This window comes from Liolophura sinensis, chromosome 5 (genome assembly GCF_032854445.1).
Source record: "Liolophura sinensis isolate JHLJ2023 chromosome 5, CUHK_Ljap_v2, whole genome shotgun sequence".
Lineage (NCBI taxonomy): Eukaryota > Metazoa > Mollusca > Polyplacophora > Chitonida > Chitonidae > Liolophura > Liolophura sinensis.
The window spans coordinates 1975308-2000843 of NC_088299.1; the positions used below are offsets into that span (position 1 = coordinate 1975308).

The 25536-nt window shown below is 40.2% G+C and overlaps 2 protein-coding genes across 7 annotated transcripts; one reads left to right on the forward strand and one right to left on the reverse strand.

Moving 5' to 3' along the window:
• Positions 1–10032, reverse strand: LOC135465615 (charged multivesicular body protein 1a-like). 2 transcript variants are annotated; one of them, XM_064742892.1, is made up of 8 exons: positions 9942–10032; positions 8748–8767; positions 7843–7920; positions 6374–6520; positions 5887–5955; positions 4984–5043; positions 2967–3154; positions 1–2208 (listed from the first exon to the last, which is right to left on the reverse strand). In XM_064742892.1, the coding sequence occupies exons 1-8, from the start codon at positions 9946–9948 to the stop codon at positions 2187–2189; spliced, it is 591 nt and encodes a 196-aa protein (XP_064598962.1). In that variant the 5' UTR covers positions 9949–10032; the 3' UTR covers positions 1–2186. The 2 variants fall into 2 exon arrangements, with proteins under 2 accessions (XP_064598962.1, XP_064598963.1); XM_064742893.1 differs by lacking the exon at positions 9942–10032 and adding an exon at positions 9412–9518.
• Positions 10033–17579: 7547 nt separating this feature from the next.
• Positions 17580–23640, forward strand: LOC135465688 (serine/threonine-protein phosphatase 6 regulatory ankyrin repeat subunit A-like). Of its 5 annotated transcripts, none has more exons than XM_064742997.1 (4): positions 17580–17787; positions 18126–18440; positions 20045–20218; positions 21156–23640. In XM_064742997.1, exon 4 carries the CDS (start codon positions 21167–21169, stop codon positions 22316–22318), a length of 1152 nt encoding a protein of 383 aa, XP_064599067.1. In that variant the 5' UTR covers positions 17580–17787; positions 18126–18440; positions 20045–20218; positions 21156–21166; the 3' UTR covers positions 22319–23640. The 5 variants fall into 5 exon arrangements, with proteins under 5 accessions (XP_064599067.1, XP_064599066.1, XP_064599068.1 ...); XM_064742996.1 differs by having other exon boundaries at positions 18126–18436; XM_064742998.1 differs by lacking the exon at positions 18126–18440 and adding an exon at positions 19698–19797.
• Positions 23641–25536: the final 1896 nt, after the last annotated feature.

A 25536-nucleotide genomic window follows, 5' to 3' on the forward strand; every position in this document is an offset into this window, starting at 1 on the left:
TCAGAAGTTTCCTCCAGATCTCATTTAGACATAATATGTTTGCATATTATATCATTGTATACAATGATAAAGCAAAAATGAAAATTTTACTTAATTTCCAGTTACCAGTATACTGTATCTATTTTGCTTCACCCATGTGCCTCATACATAACAACCTTAAATGGAACCTAAAAAACCAAAATCTTTTCAGAACCAGATAAACACTGTCACTGTTCGTATAAGCGCACTTTCAGATGCACATACAGGACTAAAAATGATACTTTCACTTCAAACACTTAAGTTTTCCTGATAAGAAATTAAACAAATTTCACAAAGAACTTGTAAGTGGGAATACATGGCGGATGAATCTGTCAGAATCAAGCAAAATGTGTCACTTGACAAATGTTAAACTATGAGGTGAATACAGTATGTTACCAAATCCTAGGTAATTCCTATTCTCAACTATGTTGTACGTAGCTTGCAGGAAAGGTGGCGTGACCTACATATATATTTGCATTGGCTAAGTAACAATACACTATCTTCCTGCAGACAACAAAATTTTCATATTTCCAAAACTCAAGAGTTTTTTACTTTCAAGTATGCATGAAACATTTGATTTTCATTTCTTAATACTAGTATACAGTTTACGATGAGTCTTAACACATAGGTACAATAAAAAGCTTCTTAACTTTCTTCTTGACCATAAGAATGGCTTTAAGCAGCAGATTTCCTCATACCTGAGGAGTCAGTCCAGAAACAATCGTGACATCAACAGTGATGAATGTCAAAACAACCCTGTTCTGGGGAAAACAGACCCAGCATGAGGGGCACAATAATGGTCTCACTAAGCAGGTAAGTTCATCGTTGACAGCATTTCTGTTAATTCCCATCCACTGCTTGACGGAAAATATGCATAAAATAGATGGGTAATAACGAGGTGCAAATTATGCCTCAAAAATGAAAAATTAAAGACAATTTTTTTTTTATCATAACTTTCCATCAAAACCATGATCTTTCTATCTACACGACTTCCAACAATTCAGCGCAGCAAATAAGCTCTTGGACCTTGATCATCACTTAAGTAAAAATCGGCGATTCTTCACAGTATCAGCTGCCGAGCAATTTATAGAGGATATAATAATAATAACATTGAACAATTACAACAGAGCTTCCAGCCTTGTGGCTTGTAGATCTAATAGCACAAAGTTCTTCAAACATGGGCTAATAAATGGGAATTCTTGGCCGAGAAGTGAGGCCTGAAACTTATGATCCATTACGAACAAAACAACAAGGCAAATTTCACAGTGCACAGGCGTATTGTTCAGCAAACAATCTCTCATCATTTTATTCTTCAGTGCCATATTGTTTTGCTGTGTTTTCAAGCTATCCATGGAGAAAACTGAAAAGACTGAAAATGGAGACATCTTTTTTCTTAAAAGATTTTTGTTTCTGTTGTTGGACCAGACGCATAGAAGCAACAGAGTGATTCTCAGACTATGGTACCAAATCAACCTTGTTGGTTGGCCAAGGGCTCTATAGCTAATGTATCAGTCAGCTGTCAAAATATTTACTCAACAACTGGGATCTGTGGAGGACTCAGAAGTTAGAATCCAAGCTGATGACTGCCCAGTTTCATGAAGCTCACCTAAGCCCTTAACTACCATGGCAACGTATGTTTTAGAAATACCCTAATTTTTCTAATCTTTGAGACAGATATCAGTAGTCAAAGTGTTGCATTACATTTCTTTAACAGCCTTTTGGAAAAGTAAAGATATGATTATGTTGTTCATTTGATGGTCTGACCACATGAGCAAAATGAAACTCAATATTCCTGCTACAATTACATATATATTGGCTAAAATCAGCAGAACAGGTGTCCCAAAAATTAGAAGAAATAGAGTATGAAGCGTACTTAGCCAAGTGTTACTTAGCACTAAGTACACTTCATGAACTGACCCATGATAGGTGATATGGCAAAGATAGAAATGACAGGAATGATAATAAATATACATAACATACCAAAAAAAAAAACGAATACCCCTGTAAATATAAATTTTTTACAGTGTGCTTCTTAACGTTGTGAAAATGAATACATGTACATCTCAATGTACAAAATGTATATACATGGACGCTGTACATCATCTAAAAAAGCACTGTCCACTGGCTAAACTGGAGAGGAAGCAGATGGTAGAGGCTGGGACACAGCTTCAGTTCCGTAATGCTTGTAACCTGCAGATAAAGAAGGCATATGTTTTTTGAACAACCAGCAGACAAAATCACCCGGGCAATTAAAAACGCACTAAACAGAAAACAGTAAAGAATAACTACTGAAAGCTGCACACCCCTTCCCATTTGGGTTAAAAGCTTTCTACGTGGTTGAGTGAAACTCGGGCATTACAACTTGCTGATTTAACCTAACCTAAATTGCTCTTCACCCAAAAGTCAAGTAATGCTGTGCTTATTTATTTGATTGGTGTTTTGAGAGATTCCTGGGTCATTACGCTGCGCTATAGTGTGCTAACCAACTGAGCCACGGGGGCCCCAGTAATGCTGTGTATACCAAATTTGAAATTCATGCGCGAAAATGGATGATTACTGCAATGTACTACATCTTTCAACCTTTCAAATTCTTGTTTGCTGCCATGGGAAAAGGACATTTGATTGAAACAGTCTCAGCTTAAACGGGGAATACGTTCTCCCCAAAGTAAAACTGGCATTCCAAATATGAAACCCTTATCTGAGAGTCAATCATCTATTGTCATCACATCCTTATGCCAATAAAAATAAATCTTTGCAAGACAGGACAAGTCTGGTCAGCTATGACAACATATGATTTTCTGCCATTAGAGGAAAAACTGATGGTTTATTTGTATTATAACACGTGACCTCCTTGGTATATAAGGGACAGTTAAAGAAGTTAAAGGACTTTGAGAAACAGAGAATAAAAGATGGAACTGCCCAGATAACCGTGTACTTGTAGAACCCACCTTCGAGATAAATCATCCTCTTGTTTGGATTCTTTAGATGCCTGCAAGGATGATGCGCCAGGCTGAAGCTCCTTCAACTGGTCCATTATTTCTAATCCATTCTCCTCTGCTACTTCTTGTATCAAAGCATCCACTTGGTTCTGAGGTGTAGTAAGTGTAGTTGCAGTACCCATGGCATCTTCAAGAGTCTGGCAATGAAAAACACCACATGCATGGAAGATAAAGACATGAAAACAAGGAACTAAAAGAACACCAAAAGCTTGAATAACCAAGGGATGTATCGAGTCACATATTAATGTCTACGTCTAAAATAAAGTAGGACACTATATTTATTTATTTATTTGATTGGTGTTTTACACCGTACTCAAGAATATTTCACTTATACCATGGCGGCCAGCATTATGGTGGGAGGAAACCCATGACCATCCGCAGGTTGCTGGAAATCTTTCTCACATACGGCCGGAGAGGAAGCCAGCATGAGCTGGACTTGAACTCACACCAACAGCATTGGTGAGAGACTCCTAGGTCATTATGCTGCTCTAGCCGACTGAGCCATGGAGGACCCTAGAAGGACACTGTAATATACAGATATAATTCTTCAAGTCGTTATGGCTATAATGATTACACCATTAAATTTCAAAATATGACAGTCAAGCAAACAGATGTCCACCCATTGCTATGCAATTTCTGGACCACAGAGACTCCTAAAGTATGATCACTTGACAAACACATTGTTTTCTCAAGAGTTAGCTCAAATTTAATCAGTTTGTAATGGGGCCAATAAGCACACATAGGTAACTTGACAATGTATGTCGTAGACATGTGAAGTACTTTTAGCTAAGGGCTGCTAAAATACTAAACTGGTCAGCAGGACTTAAACTTAGGTATGTGTTGCAAAAGTAAAGCAAAAGTAGATGTTCACGAAAATCAAAGTATACATCACAATCTGTATGGCTTTGTTGAGAAATATTTTTTGCTGTGGTAATAATTAATCTTTTCAAGTTTAATGTAGTTGATTAGATAATGATACTCTTCGGCCGTATGTAGGAAGGTCTGGCAGCAACCAGCGGATTGTCATAGGTATACCCCAGGCTGTGCCTGGTTTCTTCCTACCATAATGCTGGCTGCCATCGTATAAGTGAAATATTTTAGAGTAGGGCATAAAACACCAACCAAACAAAAAGATAATGACTTGGTAAAGTATGCTTCATAAAACTTCATGTTTCTTGTGGCACCAAGAACATTACTATGTACTCAGAGTGAATGCTAACAGTTCATTAATTGATCAGTAAAGATAATTCAGTAATGAAGAAAAAGTTTTAAACTACATTCTGCATTGCACAAGACAATGACTGTGCACGAACCATACGCCTACATGGATGGCTATGTGATCTTCTGACCATAATATGTGGATGACAAATTACAGAGCTGCATCAGTGCAAAAACCTATATGTTGTACAGGCTAGATTAACTCATCAGGATTGAGACAGTAAAATATTAGCAGGCACTTTGCAAATTTACGGAAACTGACAAAGATTTTGTTTTCGAGGAGTTCACTTACAGAGCTTAAATAGTATTATTCATTGTAAATTCTTCTGGAACATGGTGTTAACTCTGTTCCACTGGGTTTCCACTTCCTTTCTTAGGGCAGGAGTGGTGAAGGCTTTACTATTAGCCCCTTCATTATAAACAAAAGTTTGTATTCTGTATTTTGCCTAAAGTTTGGCATGTAGACACACATTGTCAAAAGCACAAAAAGGCCTAAAAATGACATTTTTAATACCAACACTTATGTTTTCCTGACAAGAAATTTACCAAACAACAACCTTCTCTTATTTGGGACTATAAGCTCAATAAATCAATCAGAATCAAGCAAAATGTGTCACATGAAAAATGCTAAAATTTAAGAGACATACAGTATCCATGTTTGTACAGGAGACCTTAAAACTGGACGAACATTAATTTCACAATTTTTTGGTAAAAGCTAGTTATAGTATGAGTTAGAGGTCACACTCACCTGTGACCTAACATCTAAGTCTTCAAATTGTGTCTCAAATTTGGCCATTATCTTTTCAACCTGAAAAAACAAACACATAAATGGCTTAAAATTAGGAGTTCATTCCTCAGTTATAATGCTACAAAACAAAGCAAGGGTTGGAATTAAAGGCTAAAAGGACCTAGTGTGGCAGAGAATTGTTACTAGTGACACAGCATGAGAAAGGACCTGGTATAGCAGAGAATTGCTACAAGTGACATAGTATGGGAAAGGACCTGGTATGGCTGAAAAAGGACCTGGTATGGCAGAGAATTGCTACCAATGACACAGCATGAGAAAGGACCTGGTATGGCAGAGAATTGCTACCAGTGACACAGCATGAGAAAGGACCTGGTATGGCAGAGAATTGCTACCAGTGACACAGCATGAGAAAGGACTTGGTAGCAGCAGCTATTAGTCAGAGCTATAGTCAGTTTCTCTTTGAGAACTGCACACTTCATTGCACTGGGGCCAATTCAATGCTTTAATATATCAGGTCCCTGGATCATGAAGCAATCTTAGACTTAATAAGTCAAAATGTCAAATCACTTTAAGATAGTTATTTCTTGTGTAACAAGGTCAAAATATTGCTTGACAGCATAAATTCTTGGTAAGGTATTATAAAGCAAATGTCGGGTAAAACAACAGAAAGTACCTTACCAAAGTTAATGATTAAAATTTTGACCTGGTCCTTTAATTTGGAAAAAAAACATGGCTGGCATACACATATGTATATCTGTGTCTACAGTGTACTGACAAATGTTTTGAAAAGCAAGGTAAAAGCCTCAGAAGTTAATGCATTTGTTCAACCTGAGAAAAAAATCATGAGAGACTGACAGGACTCACCTCAGTTTATCACAGCAAAAGAACAAATAACATTCCTACCTTTTCTAAATCCATAGACGACATGGCCTTGTCAAGTGCCTTTGTCACACCAGCAATATCTTTTGTGACCTAAAATAGAATAAACAGATTTACTTTTATACCAATTGTCTTTTATTCTGAAAGGCATTAATGCGCAGAAGTTACAGCATAAAACATGAAATCGCATTATCAAGTGGCCAGTATACTCGGATAATAAAGCAATCTTCCTTTTTAATCCCCAAATCTGTAACACGTAGAATGGGAGATTACCCAATCTGACTTTTCCCTTACTTGCCATAAAGGTAGTGTTTCTCTTTTTAAGTCTGCATAAGTGTGCATTCATTCAATGCTAGCTTCCAGTAATCTAGTACCTATAAACTAGCTCGAGTTCATGTCCTTCATCACATACATTTAATCTTTATTTATTAATCTACTACACTATATATTATGAGATTTGATTAAACTGATTTAAATTTATAATTTGGGAACTACATGTTCAGCTTCTCACCGCTTTCATGGTTAAGGCTGTTTGCACTTTAGATGAAACAGCATCAACCCTGGCTGCCATCCTCAAGAAGTTGAGTCCCTCATTTTTCTTCCTAATGGCATTCTCTGCGTATATCCTGGCACCTTCCACATTCTTCTGTTGCAAAGCCTTTGAACACAAAAGAAGAAAACATTCCTTCATTATCTACAAAATAAGCTTAAAATGTTTTTTTTTTTTTTTTGCACAATGACCAAAAACTGGTAAAGTACAAAACTACACATGGCACAATTCTAGGCCAACACACATGGATTTGACCACAGTATATAGACTATTAGAGAGAAGAGCGAGGATTCCCTCTTAGCCGACAACACTAGCTTTTACCAGTCTCTTTCTTCACTACAAATTAACCAATTTCACACAAACATTTAACATTATTGTTCAATAATAATGAAACTTTCTGCTGGTACCAAATATTGTACATGGCACATATAACTACATTTCGCGGCTGAATCACATGTTTTATACATAATGACTCCACAACAGATGGTTCCACTGCTGAGACACGAACAGCATGTGGAGTCCAGTCACAGGCGGTTGGCTTTTGAAGGTTTAAGCCAGGGACACAGTAGGCAGAATTTTACGCTTGGACAAAGAACTTCTCCGCTGGCGAAATACGCTGGTGATATTCTCGGAATAGTTGCAGACACACAAAACGGATTTTTCTCTCTGTCATAGTTAGTAAGTTATGTCATGTGACCTAGAAAATCTTATGACACAAAAAAAAATGTCACAGGTGAACATAATTCCTTGTTTTTTGATTGGTGAGCTCGTCTGTTTTGATTGGAGAAATTTGCTGGAGTGGACAAACTACATTCAGTGGAATCGCCAGCATATTTTTTTTGATAGTGACTGACATGTTTGATACAATTCCTTTAGCCTAGTGGTAGAAGCACAGTCATGTAACGCTGAGATTGCTTGTTCAAATCCCCAGCTGGTAAGCCCCCTGGAAACGAGCCTAGGGTACCTAACTTCATCTGAATTTCATACTTTTTAGTATGATAAGATATTTAAACCATAAGACATAGCCTATTCAATCAAAACAAAAAAAAAGAAGCTCAGTAACTGACCACCCCCTACCAACATGACCAATAAAAAAGTGATGGATCAGAAATCCAAGATGGCCGATGGCAGCCATACTGGATCCGAATGCGGTAATCAATCCGGTGAGAACAACTGGACTTTTTCTCTGTATGCAGTTCAATCCTAAAGTCATAAGGTCACTGGTATTGACTCCATATGATCAGCTAAGCTGCATCCAAAGTTCCTGTGTATATGTATGCTCCGCTCAACACCATAATAATATATTACAATGCAGTCGAACCATACATCAGGAATTATCAGGTTTAAATACAGTCCTACTAAAGCCTCTCACTGTGCTGCTCAAAATTTCAAATGCTGAACTTAATACATACATGATTACATAAACTCACCTTTTTGACTTTTGTCTGTTGAACTTTTTGATCTTTTTCTGCTTTTTTGGCCAGACGTTCCAACTGCTTAGTTGTGAACTAAGAGAGAAAACAGAGAGAACTTTGCATGTTTCATTTTTACAAACATTACAGAAATGTTTGACATATGTGAAAAGAAAATGTGACAGAAGCTGTGCAAACACTATTTCTAGCAACCCCACATCCAAGCAAACAAACTGATGGAAAATAAACCACTAAATTGTCATTTATATCTGAGTTCTGCTTACATGGAAGGCTGAAGGTTTACAATGCATTTTCACACCCCAATTAATACATGTTGTCTTATCACACCCACTGGAGTTGTATCACAGCCTGTGAATGGTCATAACACACCCCCTGCAGGGCGTCACCTGCATGTCTGCCAGTGGAATGCTGGATGTCAGGCAAAGGTGATGGCAGACAAAGAGAAGAGTGTCACTGACCCCTTTGTCCAAACAGAATTCAACTGGCCATAAAAAGATGCACTTGGATACTGAATGAAAAGTTCTAAAAGACCTGCTGACTTTTTAGCCTAGAAAGCGTAGGAAAGGCAAGTACCACATAGAATGTCTACAAATATATGCTGGCATCTTGCCACGACTTTCACCTGTGAAGGCCAAGCCAAGCTGGGCTCTTCCAAATAAACTCTGGGTGGATAGCGTGCTCTCATACATGAAAAGTTGTCTTCTACTTTATCCGAAGTGTAAACAACTTTCAGGCAGTTTTGAAAGCAGATCTTACAATAACTGTACATGTTTTTGAAGATTCACTGCAACTCTTACAGAAATGGATACAAAATTTTTGTTTGAACTACCTATCCATATATACATATTTAACCTAAATGACAGTCTTCAAAGTTTTAATATATACATTAGTAAATTACATACCCGAAGCTGAAACAGCATATCTGAAAGACAGAAACATGGAAAAGGAATTAAAGCATAAGAAAAATGAAAGAAATTCAGATCATTTCCTCTAAAATTTTCAAAAGTATAGATGGCATTCTGAAATAGAGAGAGAGACAGATAATACATTACAGGGACAATGACCAAAGATTGTCATTTTGTTAAAATTCAATGAAATGTTCTGACCATTAGGCCACTGAAGCTGTCTCTACCCTCTAAACTTTGCCTTATATTGGTTAATCTGACACATCAATGGAAGGCTCTCTTTGAAGTCACCAACTCTGAAGTCAATGTTTTAAAGCTTAAAGGTAGAATATTTAATATTTCACATAAGAAATGTTTGCTATATAATTAGGGCAGAATCTTTACCTCCTGGTAAATCCTGGGTTTACGTAACTAAAATCTATCTTAAAGTTAGGTCTTCAACTAGCTTATGCTGCTTTAACTCTAAAACTTGCCATCAACGATTTCTTGATGCCCAATCTAACCACAGCTTACTCCTAAAAACACACTTTAAACGAGAGTGACCTCAATGGAGGTCATCCCTATTGTAACAGCATTGCTGGAATGAGAGGCAAACCATCTGCAACTATGCAGCTTCCTTAAACCGTTTCCATATGTAACACTTGCCAGAAAGTGTACAAACCTGTACTTGACTCCACCTTTGTCCCTATTTTGGAGACCGTAACAGCAGATACACAAAAATAACCCTGCCCTAATATCCACAGGACTTATAGCCTATCAAAACTACATACCAACTAAATCCTTTCTAATTCTGTCTTACTTTGGGAGGCAATGACATGACCCAGAACATGTAGAAATTTTTGAATTTTCCACTTAATGAGTCAGACCTGAAAACAAAACAGGCCTTTCACTCTCAGATCCCTTTCGGTGACCCTACCCACATACTGTTTTATACATTTTGTATACCGTAACTATCACCGTATACAGCTAGTTAAACTAAAACTTTAGTTTACAAATGATCCGGTCGATCATCCGTAGTACTTCGGAGAAGTTAATAAGATATTTCACAATATTCAGAATAACATGGTGATGTTGTTGTTGTAGTGGTTGTTCGGTTGAGAAATGCTTAGAATTACATGATGGCTAGCTGTAGCACTTCGGACACAGCCACTGTATTATGCGCCCAAACGAATTTTCACCGATTGTACTTACCATCCATGGTAATATTCTTATAGCAACTCGATCAAACCTCTGACTGTTGACAGTTCCTGTTTGTACATATACAGAACTAACCAGATAGAACCCGCAGGATGGGACTAGCTACATGTTAGGACTGACTCCCACTTACATCAACCAAAATACTCACCCCATTACGCCCCCTCCCACCCTGCCCTTTCAGAGGCGTATAACTATATGACGGAGTGTCAGCAAATAAACATACGTTCAAACAGATTTACGGTACGCACATTTTCTTTTATCTTATTTTACTCTATCACAACATCGTTTTCGTTGATGTTAGCGATGGGCAGTTCTGGCGTGGCATACGCGCCGGTAGACAGCAGTGGGCAGACAATCACGTACCTTCTCCTCCGCTGGCTTGATAGAGGCAATCATTTGCACGTGACAGTGCGACAGGTTGAAATTTACTCATCCATCTGCAAGAAGGCCCATGTACAATGCACCCGTCCCTTGTAGAATGACTAGTTTCGGACTTTGAAAACCAATGATTAAATTTTGGCAAGCTGAAGAAAATCGTGAGCAACATCTTAAAAAATAAATGGTGTAGCGTATTTAACGTACGGGTTCTCTGTATTATTTGTAGGTCTATAGGCTAACTTTTAGCTGAAACGATGTATAGGTAGCTAAATTGGCAACTTTAGGTTAAAATCATTTTTTAAGCTCAAATAACATTTTACGTTGTACAATACTTATTCCACAGACGATCATGACTAAGCCTAACTACAACTGCACACGACCTACATGTATATACACAATGGTAGCATTAGTTTCGCTTTTCTCCGCTTCGAGCTGGCCCACAGTGTATCTCTGATTCGAGTAAGTCGCCGAGCCACGAAAATTACCGTGGGGAAGTGACAGAGAATATTTTGCGCACGATTTCTTCAAATAAAAGCGACGGTTTCATCCCAGTTAACTGCTAATGGTAATTGTGCACCGTGTTTGAGTACTTTCAGGTTAGTTGGGGAGTGGGGTAACTCTCATCGAGCAACGCATGTGCAAGCGTTACGGAAGGTAACAGCCCCAAATGTGTTGGAATGCCGGTATGGAACATTAATTTACACCTATTCACTCGCGCATTAGATCTTCCCTAACATAAATATTCAGGGTCTACCCCACTGTGGCCACCGAATCGATGATTTACTGACTGCAATGATAGAAGAAGTGATTATTATTTTTTTTATTAACGTATACTTGATTGACATGGACCCTTTTGGTTCGGCAAGTCTCAGCTAGTTAATTACGGAGACCACACGGTTGACGTCCAGTTACGCAAGGGAAGTTTCAATAATACGCGAGAAAAAAGCTGTAAATGTTCCTTACCGACGATTTGACACATGCTTCTCTCGCAACTGCGTTGCTCTGTGAGTTACCCCACTCCACAACTAGGTCTACATATGTACTTATAGTGCTAAGAAAAGCACCTATAACCTCATATTTCCCATTTTTGCCGCCGTTTACACACTTTTTTTTTCTCATCCAACTAATACTTATCGCATAATTCTAGGTGCCCGTTTTAGTCTGGTAAATCTACCCTAATACACCTATATCTCTTACGTGGAGCAAGAGTAACTCTCGAGACCGTACCACTCAAATCAGAGTTACATGTTTACAATTATGAGGGGAACCGACTACCTTTTTCAGTTGTTTTCTCAACCACTTTCCCGGCCTAACTAGGTTTTAGAATGGTGACGTTAGTTTCGCTTTTCTCTGGTGGAGATACGAACTATATACGAACTGGCGCCTGAATTGGGAACTGCATGGGGTCGTAGAGCACGTCACAGATTTAGTCATAATTCAGTTTTGTGGTAGATTTGTCACAATACTGATTCAAGTTGTTTGCGGATTCACAAATGCATGTTGGAAAAATAAGGCATACAGCTGATCTCAAGGCATTTTTGCTTTCTGATAGAGGCTCTGTCGCATTTTTAGACTGCTTGAAAGCCTTTGCCGAATTTATATCCGAAAAATCATGGTTTTGTGAAGAGGGTTAAGCGATAGGCCTACACGTGTTCAGTGTTTCTCCGCTAGATAGAAACAGATCGGATTATCACTCTACAAGCCAGTTGCCAATTCAGTCCGTGTGATTGTAATGTCACAGTTATGTTGGTCATGGCGAATAGTGTATATATACCGTGAAGAGGAAAAAGGGAAAAAAAAACTGCGAGCTGAGCTGCATAATGGGGAGGGCCATTACGCAGCAGCAGTTTGAATTGGGCCATTATGCAGCAGCGGTTTGGGTGGGCCATTATGCAGCAGCAGGTTGGGGTGGGCCATTATGCAGCAGCAGTTTTGGTTGGGCCATTATGCAGTAGCAGGGTGGGTAGTGTGCCATTATGCAGCAGCAGGGTGGGTAGTGTGCCATTATGCAGCAGCAGGTTGAGTTGGGCCATTATTCAGCAGCAGGTTGGTGTGGGCCATTATGCAGCAGCAGGTTGGTGTGGGCCATTATGCAGCAGCAGGTTGGGGTGGGCCATTATGCAGCAGCAGGTTGAGTTGGGCCATTATGCAGCAGCAGGTTGAGTTGGGCCATTATTCAGCAGCAGGTTGGGGTGGGCCATTATGCAGCAGCGGGTTGGGTTGGGCAATTATGCAGCAGCAGGTTGGGACGGGCCATTATGCAGCAGCAGGTTGTGGTGGGCCATTATGCAGCAGCAGGTTGGGTTGGGCCATTATGCAGCAGCAGGTTGGGTTGGGCCATTATGCAGCACCAGGTTGAGTTGGGCCATTATGCAGCAGCAGGTTGGGACGGGCCATTATGCAGCAGCAGGTTGAGTTGGGCCATTATGCAGCAGCAGGTTGAGTTGGGCCATTATTCAGCAACAGGTTGGGGTGGGCCATTATGCAGCAGCAGGTTGGGTTGGGCCATTGTGCAGCAGCAGGTTGGGACGGGCCATTATGCAGGAGCAGGTTGGGTTGGGCCATTATGCAGCAGCAGGTTGGTGTGGGCCATTATGCAGCAGCAGGTTGGGGTGGGCCATTATGCAGCAGCAGGTTGGGGTGGGCCATTATGCAGCAGCAGGTTGGGGTGGGCCATTATTCAGCAGCAGGTTGGGGTGGACCATTATGCAGCAGCAGGTTGGGGTGGGCCATTATGCAGCAGCAGGTTGGGTTGGGCCATTATTCAGAAACAGGTTGGGGTGGGCCATTATGCAGCAGCAGGTTGGGGTGGGCCATTATGCAGCAGCAGGTTGGGGTGGGCCCTTATGCAGGAGCAGGTTGGGTTGGGCCATTATGCAGAAGCAGGTTGGGTTGGGCCATTATGTAGCAGCAGGTTGGGGTGGGCCATTATGCAGCAGCAGGTTGGGGTGGGCCATTATGCAGCAGCAGGTTGGGGTGGGCCATTATGTAGCAGCAGGTTGGGGTGGGCCATTATGCAGCAGAACTTTGGGTTGTGGTCCATGTGAGATGAAATGCTTCACATCACTGGAGGATCACGTGTATCAAGCGACGTCAGCAAGTCACAGTTACTGGCCGCCAACTTCCCATAATGTAGACCTCGGCACTAGCCATATTTAAAGTACATGTAGATACTCACTGCAAGGCCTGACAAACTGCACACCGACAGCTCAGTGTCGAGCGAATTGATTCTGACCATTTTCTCCATAGAATAAAAAAGTTACATTTGTTATATATTTATTTAATTAATTGGTTCTCAACTATCTGCTCAAGAATTTTTTAGAAAGTTACATTTGTGGTGCAGTGATTTTCACAATTATGCAGTGCCTAATGTAAAAAAAAAAAAAAGATCTTTCAGTGTCACTGGATTTCATGAACTATACATCGCCTCAGTGCCTGTTTGGAGCTTTATAAGTCGCATGGTAGCCAAACAGCAAGAAAAGAAGGGTAAAACAGAACTGAAAATAAGAAGCTGCCTTAATGTGTCAGTAGCTGTCACCCACAGTTATAGTCAGTTTGGCTGCTTGAGGTGAACAGTTTCTTTGACCGGGGCCTATTCCGCGCCTTAGCGTACCAGGTCCTTTCGACGTGGGCTGGACCAGTGGTGCTCCGTCAAACAGTGGTGCTGCGAGTTTTCTCAGCAGAAATGTAAAAACCATGGCTCTTTTTTTAATCTAAATCAACTCGTCAAACCTACTTTAAGTAACTTGCAATTTTCCCGCGTTAAAGCACATCGTACACGGCGGATTTTCTCTGGTAAAAGTAGTCTCCCTTTGACCTGATGGTGGCGAGGGCCGAGTATACCAAAGCATCGCACAACATTTCTCTGTAACCCGCATTATACTAGTACTCCTTACAGCGCATGAGCCACTGTCTACGCTCGCCTTACATCACTGCCGCCACTCAGCAAACTTGACCTTTGGAGAGTGGTCGACGAATGTGGGCTCATTTAACTTTAACCTCACCACTGATGTCCTTGCGTGCACCTATAATCAGAATTTATCAACAAAACTGTACGTTAGGTAATCGATAGAATCATACTTCCGATAGAGAGAATCCATGTGGGTTAAGTATTAATAGAAACAAAACTTTCTCTAGAGATTTTGAAATTTCAGAAATCACTTCCTGCCTCATCACCGTGATCCCAGTGACCTTGGCGTTGTTCAAGATTTCTGTGCAAAACTTGCTAGTAGTGACAGTGATGTAAAGCGAATGAAGGGAGGGACTTCTGCGCTGTAAGGAGTATGACTCCGCACATGCGCACACCAAGAATATGATTATCCCAAGGTAATACAGTATAAGCTCAGCCAAGGAAAGAGGTTTATCATACTACATAGTCCAGAGACTTCATTGGGTCTGCGAGCAGTGTTTGATTAAAGGTCAACATTTCTTCAGCAGTTCTCATCAACAGTTGTAGACCTATATCACCGGTATCCAATACGCCAAGAAATAGGAATGATCAAAAGAAATCAGTCATTAACTTATCTTTGTAACATTTCATTATCTTTCTCTTTTGGAAAGAATTTCAAATTTGAAAGGATAATGTAAAATAAAATTTTGTTTACTAATGTAACAACATATTATACATGTATATATATATATTTTCGGGCATGTCCAGATGAGCTCCCACAGGTCCGTGCAATATGTAGTTCTGACTTGATGTGTTTGATTTCCAATACAGGTGTCAAAATAATCAAATATAGGTATGTATGAATCCTTTCCTTTTTATTCAGTACAATTTAATTTGTAGAAGCGGCGATGGTGAATGAAGTTACTTTTAGCTCCCTTGCATGGTAGAATGCTGGACTTGGTGTAGAGATTTGACTGTAACAGGAGCAGATTTCCTGAGCTTCTCATAGCAGTAGATAGTGGGAGTCTACTTTTAGCTCACTTGACATAGACTTGAGATGTGGTGTCCCGAGTTCAAATCCCAGATGGCACAGAGGAAATCCTTACACCATTACACTTGTGTATAATAAGAGCAGTTTTCTTGAGCGTCTACTAGCGGTATGGTTAGTGAGGATTTACCCTTGGCTCAACTTGAAAAATGTGCTGGACTTTGCACGTGGAGATTTGATTTGAGATCTCCAGAAGAAATCCTTTAAAAGAAAGAACAACAAATATTACAACCTGAGTTATTCAGGAAGAGAGCCGGAAACAGACTTTAACGCCCACATCCATTTTTTTCTGATGTGCTTGATAGCTCAATTAATCAATGTTCAATTTGAAATTTTGAAATGCGCAATGTTAAAACAACCTGGAACACGATGTCGCGTCACTTGTACCCCACGCACATACGATTAATACGAAAACCAGGGTTTGTGTGTCGTAACCGGAAACAGCTGCGTTCTCGGGTTGGAGAGCTAACTCGCGCCTGATTGGTCAAAATTGATAACATGGCCGCGCTTACGAATTTCTAATTGTGTGCCGTTGTGTTTACTTTTAACTACGACATCTCCTTTATACAACATCACGCAGACAAAAAGTTACACTTTTTGAACATTATGTGGAATACTTCACCGATGAATATATATACACTTAGTCTGGTGTTGTATTTGCTACAGTCATTAAAAATTTCAGTGGATGGGGAAGACTGACTGAACGGGCTAGTACAGAAGCCCACTTTGTCACGGTAAAAAAAATTGGGAGTGAAATTTCGACTTTTTCTCTCGAAATTTCGATATCCTGTTCACGACACATTTTTATGACACACGGAGACATCGTATGCAGTAATACGCAAGGTGTATGCGCATATTTTGCTCCTAATTGCGATACCAGCTCCATGACATAAGAAAGTCGAAATTTCGACTTTTTTTCTCAAAATTTCGACTTTTTTCTTGAAATTTCTACGTCCTGTTGTGTTAAACATAGCGTCGGGTAGCCAGTAATTAATTTTTTGTTGACAAGTACGGGCACCTACGTTAAACTGTATAAACGTATACTGCAGGTCTATATTATATATATTGCACGTACACATGGCATGAATTCGCCAACAATTATTTTGTTTTATTGACAAGGCTCACAGAAACACAAAACAATAGTGTCTAAGACCGTATATACTGGTGAAAGGCCGTATATGCTGGTCGTATAAGTGAAATATTCTTGAGTATGGCGTAAAACACCAATCAAATAAATAAATAAATTAAATTGTGTGTATTTCCATGATTTAAATTGCCTTTACAGTACCTGGTTAAAATTAATGCTGAGATGTTTATTCACTTCCACTTCTTCAGTTCAAAGGCTGTTCTTTGGCCACATTAGCAGTGGTATTTAAAAAACAAGAAAGGCGACAAGAAAAGTGGATACATCAAATGTATATTTGTTCACTTCCGTTGTGTTGATCGCTACACATCGCAGTACGATGCTTACCCTAATTCTTCTTAAAAATGGAACAAATATTAGTAGTATTGAAAGCAAAATACTATTTATTTATTTATTTATTTGATTGGTGTTTTACGCCGTACTCAAGAATATTTCACTTATACGACGGCGGCCAGCATTATGGTGGGAGGAAACCGGGCAGAGCACGGTGGAAACCCACGCCCAGGCCTTCCCACATACGGCCGGAGAGGAAGCCAGCATGAGCTGAGCAAAATACTACGTTTTTTAGCAACCTTTTGGAAAAGTAAATATATAAGTGTGTTGTTCATTAGATGGTCTAACCATGTAGTATCAAAAACCAAAAAAAACCCCACTCATTATTCCTACTAGAATTGCACATATATTGGCTAAAATGAGCAGAACAGGTGTCCCAAATTTTTAAAAGAAATAGGGCATCAGTTATGGCATATATCCGTGCGGTAGGTATATATACCGTTAGATATATATATATATATATATATATATATATATATATATATATATATATATATATATATATATATAACCCAATGGAACAAGGAACTTTCCGAAAGTGGGAGACGCTTATAGTCACATGAGGGGTGAGTTCCGGGTAAGCAAGCACTTCACGCCAGCACGCTATATAGTCTCAGAGGAAAGTTGATATGTGAAGGTTATAAATAAGTAAAGTTACAGAACATTTCTAGACAGCTTGCACCACGCAGATGGCTCAGCGAAGCCTTACTCATTTCCGCTACTGGTATCTTGCCGCGATTTCTCACTGCGCACTACATAGGCAATGTGGGGCCATTAATCGCCCAGTTGGCAGCAAGCGCTTACAGGATGCTATATGCTCTCATCCCTATAACCCAGACATTGATATCAGCCGCTTTAGATAGGAACTCGGCCATCACAAAAAGGTACATGCAACCACTTTAAGCTTCCAAGTGTAGATAAATACGTATACCGAGAGATGAAGGAAGCAGTATACTAGGGCGCGAGAGGCTATATGCTATCACAGACAGTTCCTACGCTTACACGCATTTACACCCGGGAAGACCATTGCCTTCAAGGCGTTATACAGGTTAGTTTTAAGATATATGAGCTTGGTGAATGCCTGTCTGTGTTTGATAAGTCTGAATTGTAGGGTTCCATGTAGTACTACTCTTTCCCAACAATATTCCTCGATTTTCATAAATATGTATTGTACTGTGGGTATATACATGGGGAAAACGAAACCACTGTTAGTCGTATAAAGCCTACATGTTATATATGGCACGGAGTATGTACAGGAATAAAAATGTAATATATATATATATATATATATATATATATATATATATATATATATATATATATATATATATATATATATATATATATATATGTTAATTTATAACCACAATGTCACCTTCGATCAAGAGTGAATAAGGCGAAGTGCTGCATCAAAAATCTGCGCCCGGTGACATCAGCTAGCCTGTGCCCAAAGGGGGAATGTACCCAGCTGGCAATATCGATCTATTAGTTTTCGCTGAGAGTAAGCCTTGGTCAAAGTACGCGCATGTATTACCAGGCTCCATGCTGCGCAGTGGGCCTACAGTTTGTAACGGATCTAGCACAAAGCCCTTTGTCGGAGGCTGAGCGCTCGGACTGGTCCGGATATCTGATGCTGCCCTGGCTGGTAGAACATCAAAGCATGTGCGTCTAATAGCTGAGATCAAGATTCACATTTGGCAAGTATGAATATTGTAATCATTTAAACATGCATTCAGTGTGGGGTTTTGGGTTTTGGCATGGGTCGTAGGGATGAATATGGATGTATGCAGGATAAATATCAATGTATGCGTCAAATTGCATGTGAATGTATAGATTGACCTGGTGTAAATCCATCCCTACACCCAACACCGCGTAGGGATGAAGTGCCGAACCCATAACTACCCCTAACCGTACAAACGGGTATAGTGCCGAACCCATGACTACCCCTAACCGTACAAACGGGTATATTGTCGAGTCCATCCTTACATCTAACAGTACGTACGGGTATAATGTTGAGTCCACTCCTATCCCTAACAGTGCGTACGGATATAGTGTTGAGTCCACTCCTATCCCTAACAGTGCGTACGGATATAGTGTTGAGTCCACTCCTATATCCTTAACAGTACGTACGAGTATAGTGTTGAGTCCACTCTTGTCCCTAACAGTACGCACGGGTATAGTGTTGAGTCCACTCCTATCCCTAACAGCATGTACGGGTATAGTGTTGAGTTCATTCCTGTCCCTAACAGTACATACGGGTATGGTGTTGAGTCCACTCATATCACTAACAGTACGTACGGGTGTGGTGTTGAGTCCAGTACGTACGGGTATAGTGTCGAATCCATCAATACCCCTAAAAGTACGTACAGGTATAGTGTTGTGTACATCACTGTCCCTAACAGTACGTGCGGGTATAGTTTCGAGCCTATCCTTTTACCTCTAACATTTATTTATTTGATTGGTGTTTGGCGCTCAAGAATATTTCACTTATACAACGGCGGCCAGCATTTTGGTGGGAGAAAACCATCCGTAGGTCGCTGATAGACCATTCCAAGTGTATCCCACCGGATAGAAAGCCAGTATGAGCTGGTCTTGAACTCACACTGACCGCGTTGGTGGGAGGCTGTTACGCTAACCATCTCGGCCACGGAGGCCCCATCTTTACATCCGGATTAAGTCACTCACAAATCTGATGGATATCATGAAACACGTCTTTGGTGAGGTCAATAAATCGACGCAAGTTGGCGCTAATTAATCCATGTTTAGACTGGATATATCCTACGCTTTGTTCATATACATGCACACATTTTAGTTTTAACAAGTCAGAGATAGCACATATAGCTACATTTACTACATTGATACAAGAGGGAGAGACAACCGATCCAACTGGATAGCTAATGAATATTAATCACAACCCAAGTATCCAATCAACTGGTTTCCTTAATGCATGATGGGCAGCAAAGGCGAAACAACGACAAGTATATAGGTTGTCCGCATTCATGGTAAACGCCTGGTAGCACAAGCCTTTTCAACTCCACGAGTGGCAACATAAATGCAGGTAGGTATAGTTACTGATTTGTTAACATATAAGGATAACGTTCGGTCAGCTCCTCAAGTTAAGCCGCCAAGTACTTAAATGCCTACACAGTGGATTTGATTGCCACGGGAACATATGTAGTTCTCACTTCATGTTATTCGCTTGTTTGTGATTTTCTCCTCCTTTATTTATATGCGCATTGAATGTGTGTGTTTCGGCTCATATAAATTATTCACTTTCCGATAATTCTATGTGTGGATTGTTTCAGATTTAAGATATACCCTGCACAGCGGTTCACCACATTTCCATAGTCGACGTGACCTGTACAGCAAGTGGTCCACGAACAGCGTGACACATGGTCTCCGAACAGCGTGATACATAATCACGGAACAGCGTGACACGTGGTTTCCGACATGCGGTCTCCGAACATCTGACATTTAAGGTAAATTATAACACTCAAATTATTTTTTAAAAAATGATGAAGTGATAGCATTTGATGCGAGAACAAATAAAATGGAATAAATTTTTTTTTTTGTATAAGAAGCATTTAAAATGCATTCACATTTGACCTTTACTCCTGTATGCTATACACATATATATTACATATCACTGAGATATATGTATAGCTCTTTCTTTCACTCCTAACTCTCATAATTTTGTTACAATTTGGAAATTTATAAAAGTAATGGTGGGAATGGATAAAATCAAATAGCAAATGGGGATCGCCGAATATTTGTCTAACGTGAGCGCAAAATACCTGTATATGGGCATAATTTACACCTGCAGAAGTGCAAAGTGGGACAGGTTACGTCATTTTAGTGACGCTGAACGATCCTCAAAGGTCTGTGGTGTAGACTGCATACACCCTGTTCTCTTGAAATCCGGTCAATGACTTGCAGCTGATCACACACTCTCCCGATGAATACTTGCCCTCCGTGATGTATACTGACTGAAGATTACACCCAGACTGTGTATACACTGACCTTTACCTCGTACAAAAACAACTGGTTTTCATCATTCGGGAATAGCTTTTTGACTTACCCCCTCCCACAAATGTTTTTTTTTTTAACCAAGTGTCATTTTTACCGGAGCTCGCTTAATTTACAGGACACATGAAACGTTTAGTTCTTATTTATTAATATAGAGTTTAGGATGTGGTAACAATAAAGGTTCTTTGCTCTCTTCTTATGTAAAAACGGCTTTATTAATTATTTATTTGATTGGTGTTGTACGCTGTACTCAAGAATATTTGACGTACACGATAGCATTATGGTATGAGGAAACCGGGCAGAGCCAGGAGAAAACCCACGACCGTCCGCAGGTTGCCGACAGACCTTCTTACCGTTATTTAATAACATGTCTTCCTGACTTTCTTCCAGACACCGAGAAGATGCCGTCGGTTGAGGGAGGTTCTCCGCTGATAGAAGCAGCTAAACTAGGCAGAGATGAAAAGGTGAAGGAAATTATTACATCCGGTTACCATGGCAACGAAACGGACGATGGCGGCAAGACAGCTCTTCACTGGGCCGCGGAGTACGGTTATTTGGAGGTGGTGTGCACTCTGATAGCCTTCCAACAGGATATGAATTGTATGGATCACAAACAACAAACCCCATTACTATTGGCATGCCTTCATAAACGTCAAGAAGTTTGTACAGTTCTGATCGAATCTGGATGTGACGTGAATATAGCAGGATTCAATGGCATGACTCCGTTGCACAGAGCAGTTCATTCAAACATGGAGTCGGTGGTGGACCTGCTTTGTGAATCTGGAGCAGACGTCAACGCCAGAAACGCCTACCTTTGCACACCTTTGCACGAGGCAATGCGAACTGCGAATGAAAACGTCGTTAGGAGACTTATACAATACGGAGCTGATGTCAATGCAATGTCTAAAAATAAAATGTCGCCCTTTTTGACTGCTGTGTTCTATTTTAAGATTGCGCAACGCAATACGTATATCTGCTTGGAACCTATACTGGAACTACTTATCAAAAATCATGCGCAGCTTGGACAAAGTGACGGTCAGTGGACGCCATTGTCTTCCACTGTAAATCTGGAAAACAGCTATATTGCCATGTTGCTGATTCTTCACGGCTGTAAAATCGTGGCGCCTGGGAAATACAGCCGGAGCCTGTTGGTGGAGATGTTCACGAGGTGTGACCCACATCTGGTGAAACTTTTTGTGGCCGCAGGTTACCAAGTGACGCAGGATGAAGTCGAACAGTGTTCAAAACGAGTACCGACTTTCTCCCGGAGCTTCCTCCGGCTGACCTTCCCGGGTATCGATCACGGAAAAGGACAACTCGAGACCCTTCAGTGGCTCCGGGAGAGGGTGGTTCGGCCGTTCAGTCTCTGCGAGTTGTCACGAACAGCCATCCGACACGCTCTGAACGATGCTGGCGGTGACACGACCATCCTCAAGAGAATACCACAGCTTCCACTTCCGGTCTCCATTCAGCAGTTCATCGCTTTACGTGGCAGTGTTCCGCAAACAGAATGTTTATTTATTAATTCGTCAGATAATGAACAGCTTAATTGACTTTTTTGTGACATTTTATTTTATTTTCAGCCTTTTGTCTCCTCGGGATGTCCCTTCACATAATATGTATTTTTAACAGTCTGGTTTATTAATGATTCAGTGCAGCTACAATTTGACTATAGCAGTTTTTACATTTATACGTCACATTGCCTGTCTGATTGCGAATAGACTGCGAAATCTGGCCCTGGGGGAAGCAGTCTTTCGAATGTTATGCTTGTTTTCGCCTGGATTTTCATCTGCCTGGTTTACTGAGCTTCAGTAACTTGTCTATAGGCATACGATTATCCCTTAGATTTACGTTTAGACGGCACACTTCCCCAGAAGCCATGAATGTGTTTAAATAAGAGGTGAATGCATTTTTCGTTTGAAACTGGCGTCCATGCCAGATTAATCTACTAGATCTACCACCACAGCTTAAAAGCGGATGCCAAGCTCAATACCACGTTTTATGACGCAGTAGTAAAAAAGCTTGGCGAACAAAAAAAATCAAGGGTACTATCAAAAGAATTTATACAAATTTCGATTTTTGCTTTTTTCTATTATATTATTTTACCTATTGTTTATTTCAATAAATTTGATAAGCCACTTTATGACATATGAAATATGCAAATTTTTACGCATGGCTCGGTTAAGAGCCATGCGTAAAAATTTACATTGAGAATGGGCTCATCAATTTCTTCTGGTGCTACATCATTTGTTGACCATTATACATTGCTCTCTACACTAGCATTACTGCTAAGGGCGTTGTCTGTGATAGAGTTATCTTACACTTGAAGCGCTGGTATGTCACACAGGTCTCCTCGTTTTGGCACAGTGGTCGTGTTTAGTATCCATAGTCCATCTAGAAGAACTCTTCTATTCTGCTATTTTAACTTTCTGATGTTCATCATAACATTACGTCCATCGCTCTCTCTCAAAAAAATCTGGCGCGGTCTCGCAATTCCTTCCCAAACGTGGCATGGAATTGCTCATTTCTAGGCATTGGATTTTCCAGTGGAATCTCGAATACTATCCCTTTAATTAAATAATCGATGGCACGAATTAACGCGCTGTCTTGTGGTCACATTATCTGCTAGAACTTTGACGGTACCGAGTGTCTCGCCGTCGATGGCCATTTTGAAATATCACGTGAGTTCTGACATTTATCCTCTAGAAAACTATTATATGGGCCCGATGTTTCTAAAAACGTATTACAGAGAAATAATTCCTAAACATAGCTCGGTTTTCTTTGAATTGAGATTCTCTTCTCTAAGTTAGTGAAATATACTTCTCTTCATTGTAATATTCAGATGCATTTGTTTTTATAAAGCACGTAAATTATATGTGTTCGTATTTTGTCTTGTTATTCATTCACCGTTACAGTCCGGTTGCTTAACCTCAAGTATGGACGTTTCCGAGTAGAATAAGGCACCAAATTTACTACACAGGTAGTAAGGAGCACGGACTACACTAGAATTAAAAGGGGTGCACTTGATTTCGATCCCGGGGGGTAAATCTGTGACTCATTATGCACCCTGGGATTATTTCATGACTTACATCTTAAACTGAATCTAACTTATGAAGGGAAATACTCTTTTTTTATTTTTAATTAGAATAGCAAGGAGTCTTAAATTTACCGCTCTGATAATACTGTCATGGGTCTACCAGAAAATGTGCAATAGCCCACGATAGCTGGCGCGATGACGTCACACTTGTTAAAATCAATGTCATGTATATCGATGAATTCCGGGACAAAATTTTCAGTTATTTTATTTTTTCTTCTGAGATAGGGGCCTCTGTGGCTCAGTTGGTTAGCGCGCTAACACAGCGGTATGACCCAGGAGTCTCTCACCCATGCAGTCTCTGTGAGTTCAAGTCCAACTCATGCTGGCTTCGTCTCCGACCGAACGTGGGAAGGTCGGACAGCAACCTGCAGATGGCCGTGGGTTTCCTATGGGCTCTGCCCGGTTTCCACCCACCATAATGCTGGCCGCCGTCGTATATGTGAAATATTCTTGAGTACGGCGTAAAACACCAACCAATCACATAAATCAATCAAATAAATCTTCTGAGATATATAAAATAAAGATATTTATTTATTTGACTGGTGTTTACCCATGACCTTACACATGTTGCTGACAGACCTTCCACATGCAACGGGGATGGCGCCAACATGACATGGACTTAAACTCTCCAGGGATCCCATTGGTGAGAGGCGCTTGATTCATTGTGCTGCGCTCTAACCCCTGGGTAACGGAAAAGCAGATGAACACAATGAATATAAGTAAACCATCGGATACAATGTATTAAGATAATTAATATTAAGATTTTAGTCATATTTAATGAACAGCTTTTACAAGCTAGTCAATATTCAACAAGAAAATCTGGATATTTTACGTTTTGACTTCATTTCTTTGGTCAGTGGATGTTGTAAGTATAAAATTCGTGTAAAACTATCCTGAATATATACACCACGTCCCAATTGATCATACTTAAAACGTGTATAAATCTACGCGTCCAAACAGACATTCGTATTCCAGCCGTCAACCAGGATGGGCGTTCCAGGTCAAAAAAAAAGGCCATCCCTACCGACCAGATGCTACTGTGTTAAAACAATCCGCATTACACAACTCCATCTCCTAAGCCCATCAGGCCCTAAATGAGATGAGGGGGATATTTTGGCTCGGGACAAAAATCCGTAAAGAAGAAACAATCCTTCCTATTTTGATCTATGCAGCTTATACCATCATACGGGTAATATAGGGTAATCATCATGGAATCTTGAGATCAAAGCCAAGCTGAGAACATTTGCCACATCTTAAAACTAGTAGCGCATGCACAGGGGCTAATGGCTTTCTATAGCTTCTGCAGGGAAGGTGCCGGGACATGCTATGAAGACTAAAGAGATTTCTGCTCCCGCGAGATTTTAAAAGACGGACAAGATCTCTGGGCACTGCGTCAGTCTGAGAAAGTCTGGTGCTAACATCATAATCACGGGGTTACACAATTACTGTGCTCAACCCAAGACAAGCTTAAGCGTGCATTATGAATGAACAATGCAGGACCAGTGTCAACCGTATAGTGTTTGGGACAAAATAACATCATGAAAGCCTGGACAAGGCAGGTATCTTGAAAAAAAAAAAACGTATATAAGGACGCAGTATAATCGAAGTAAGGAAAATTCAACTAATGAAACATTCTACTTAGATACGAGAAAACAACCTTAGATTGCCATTCAA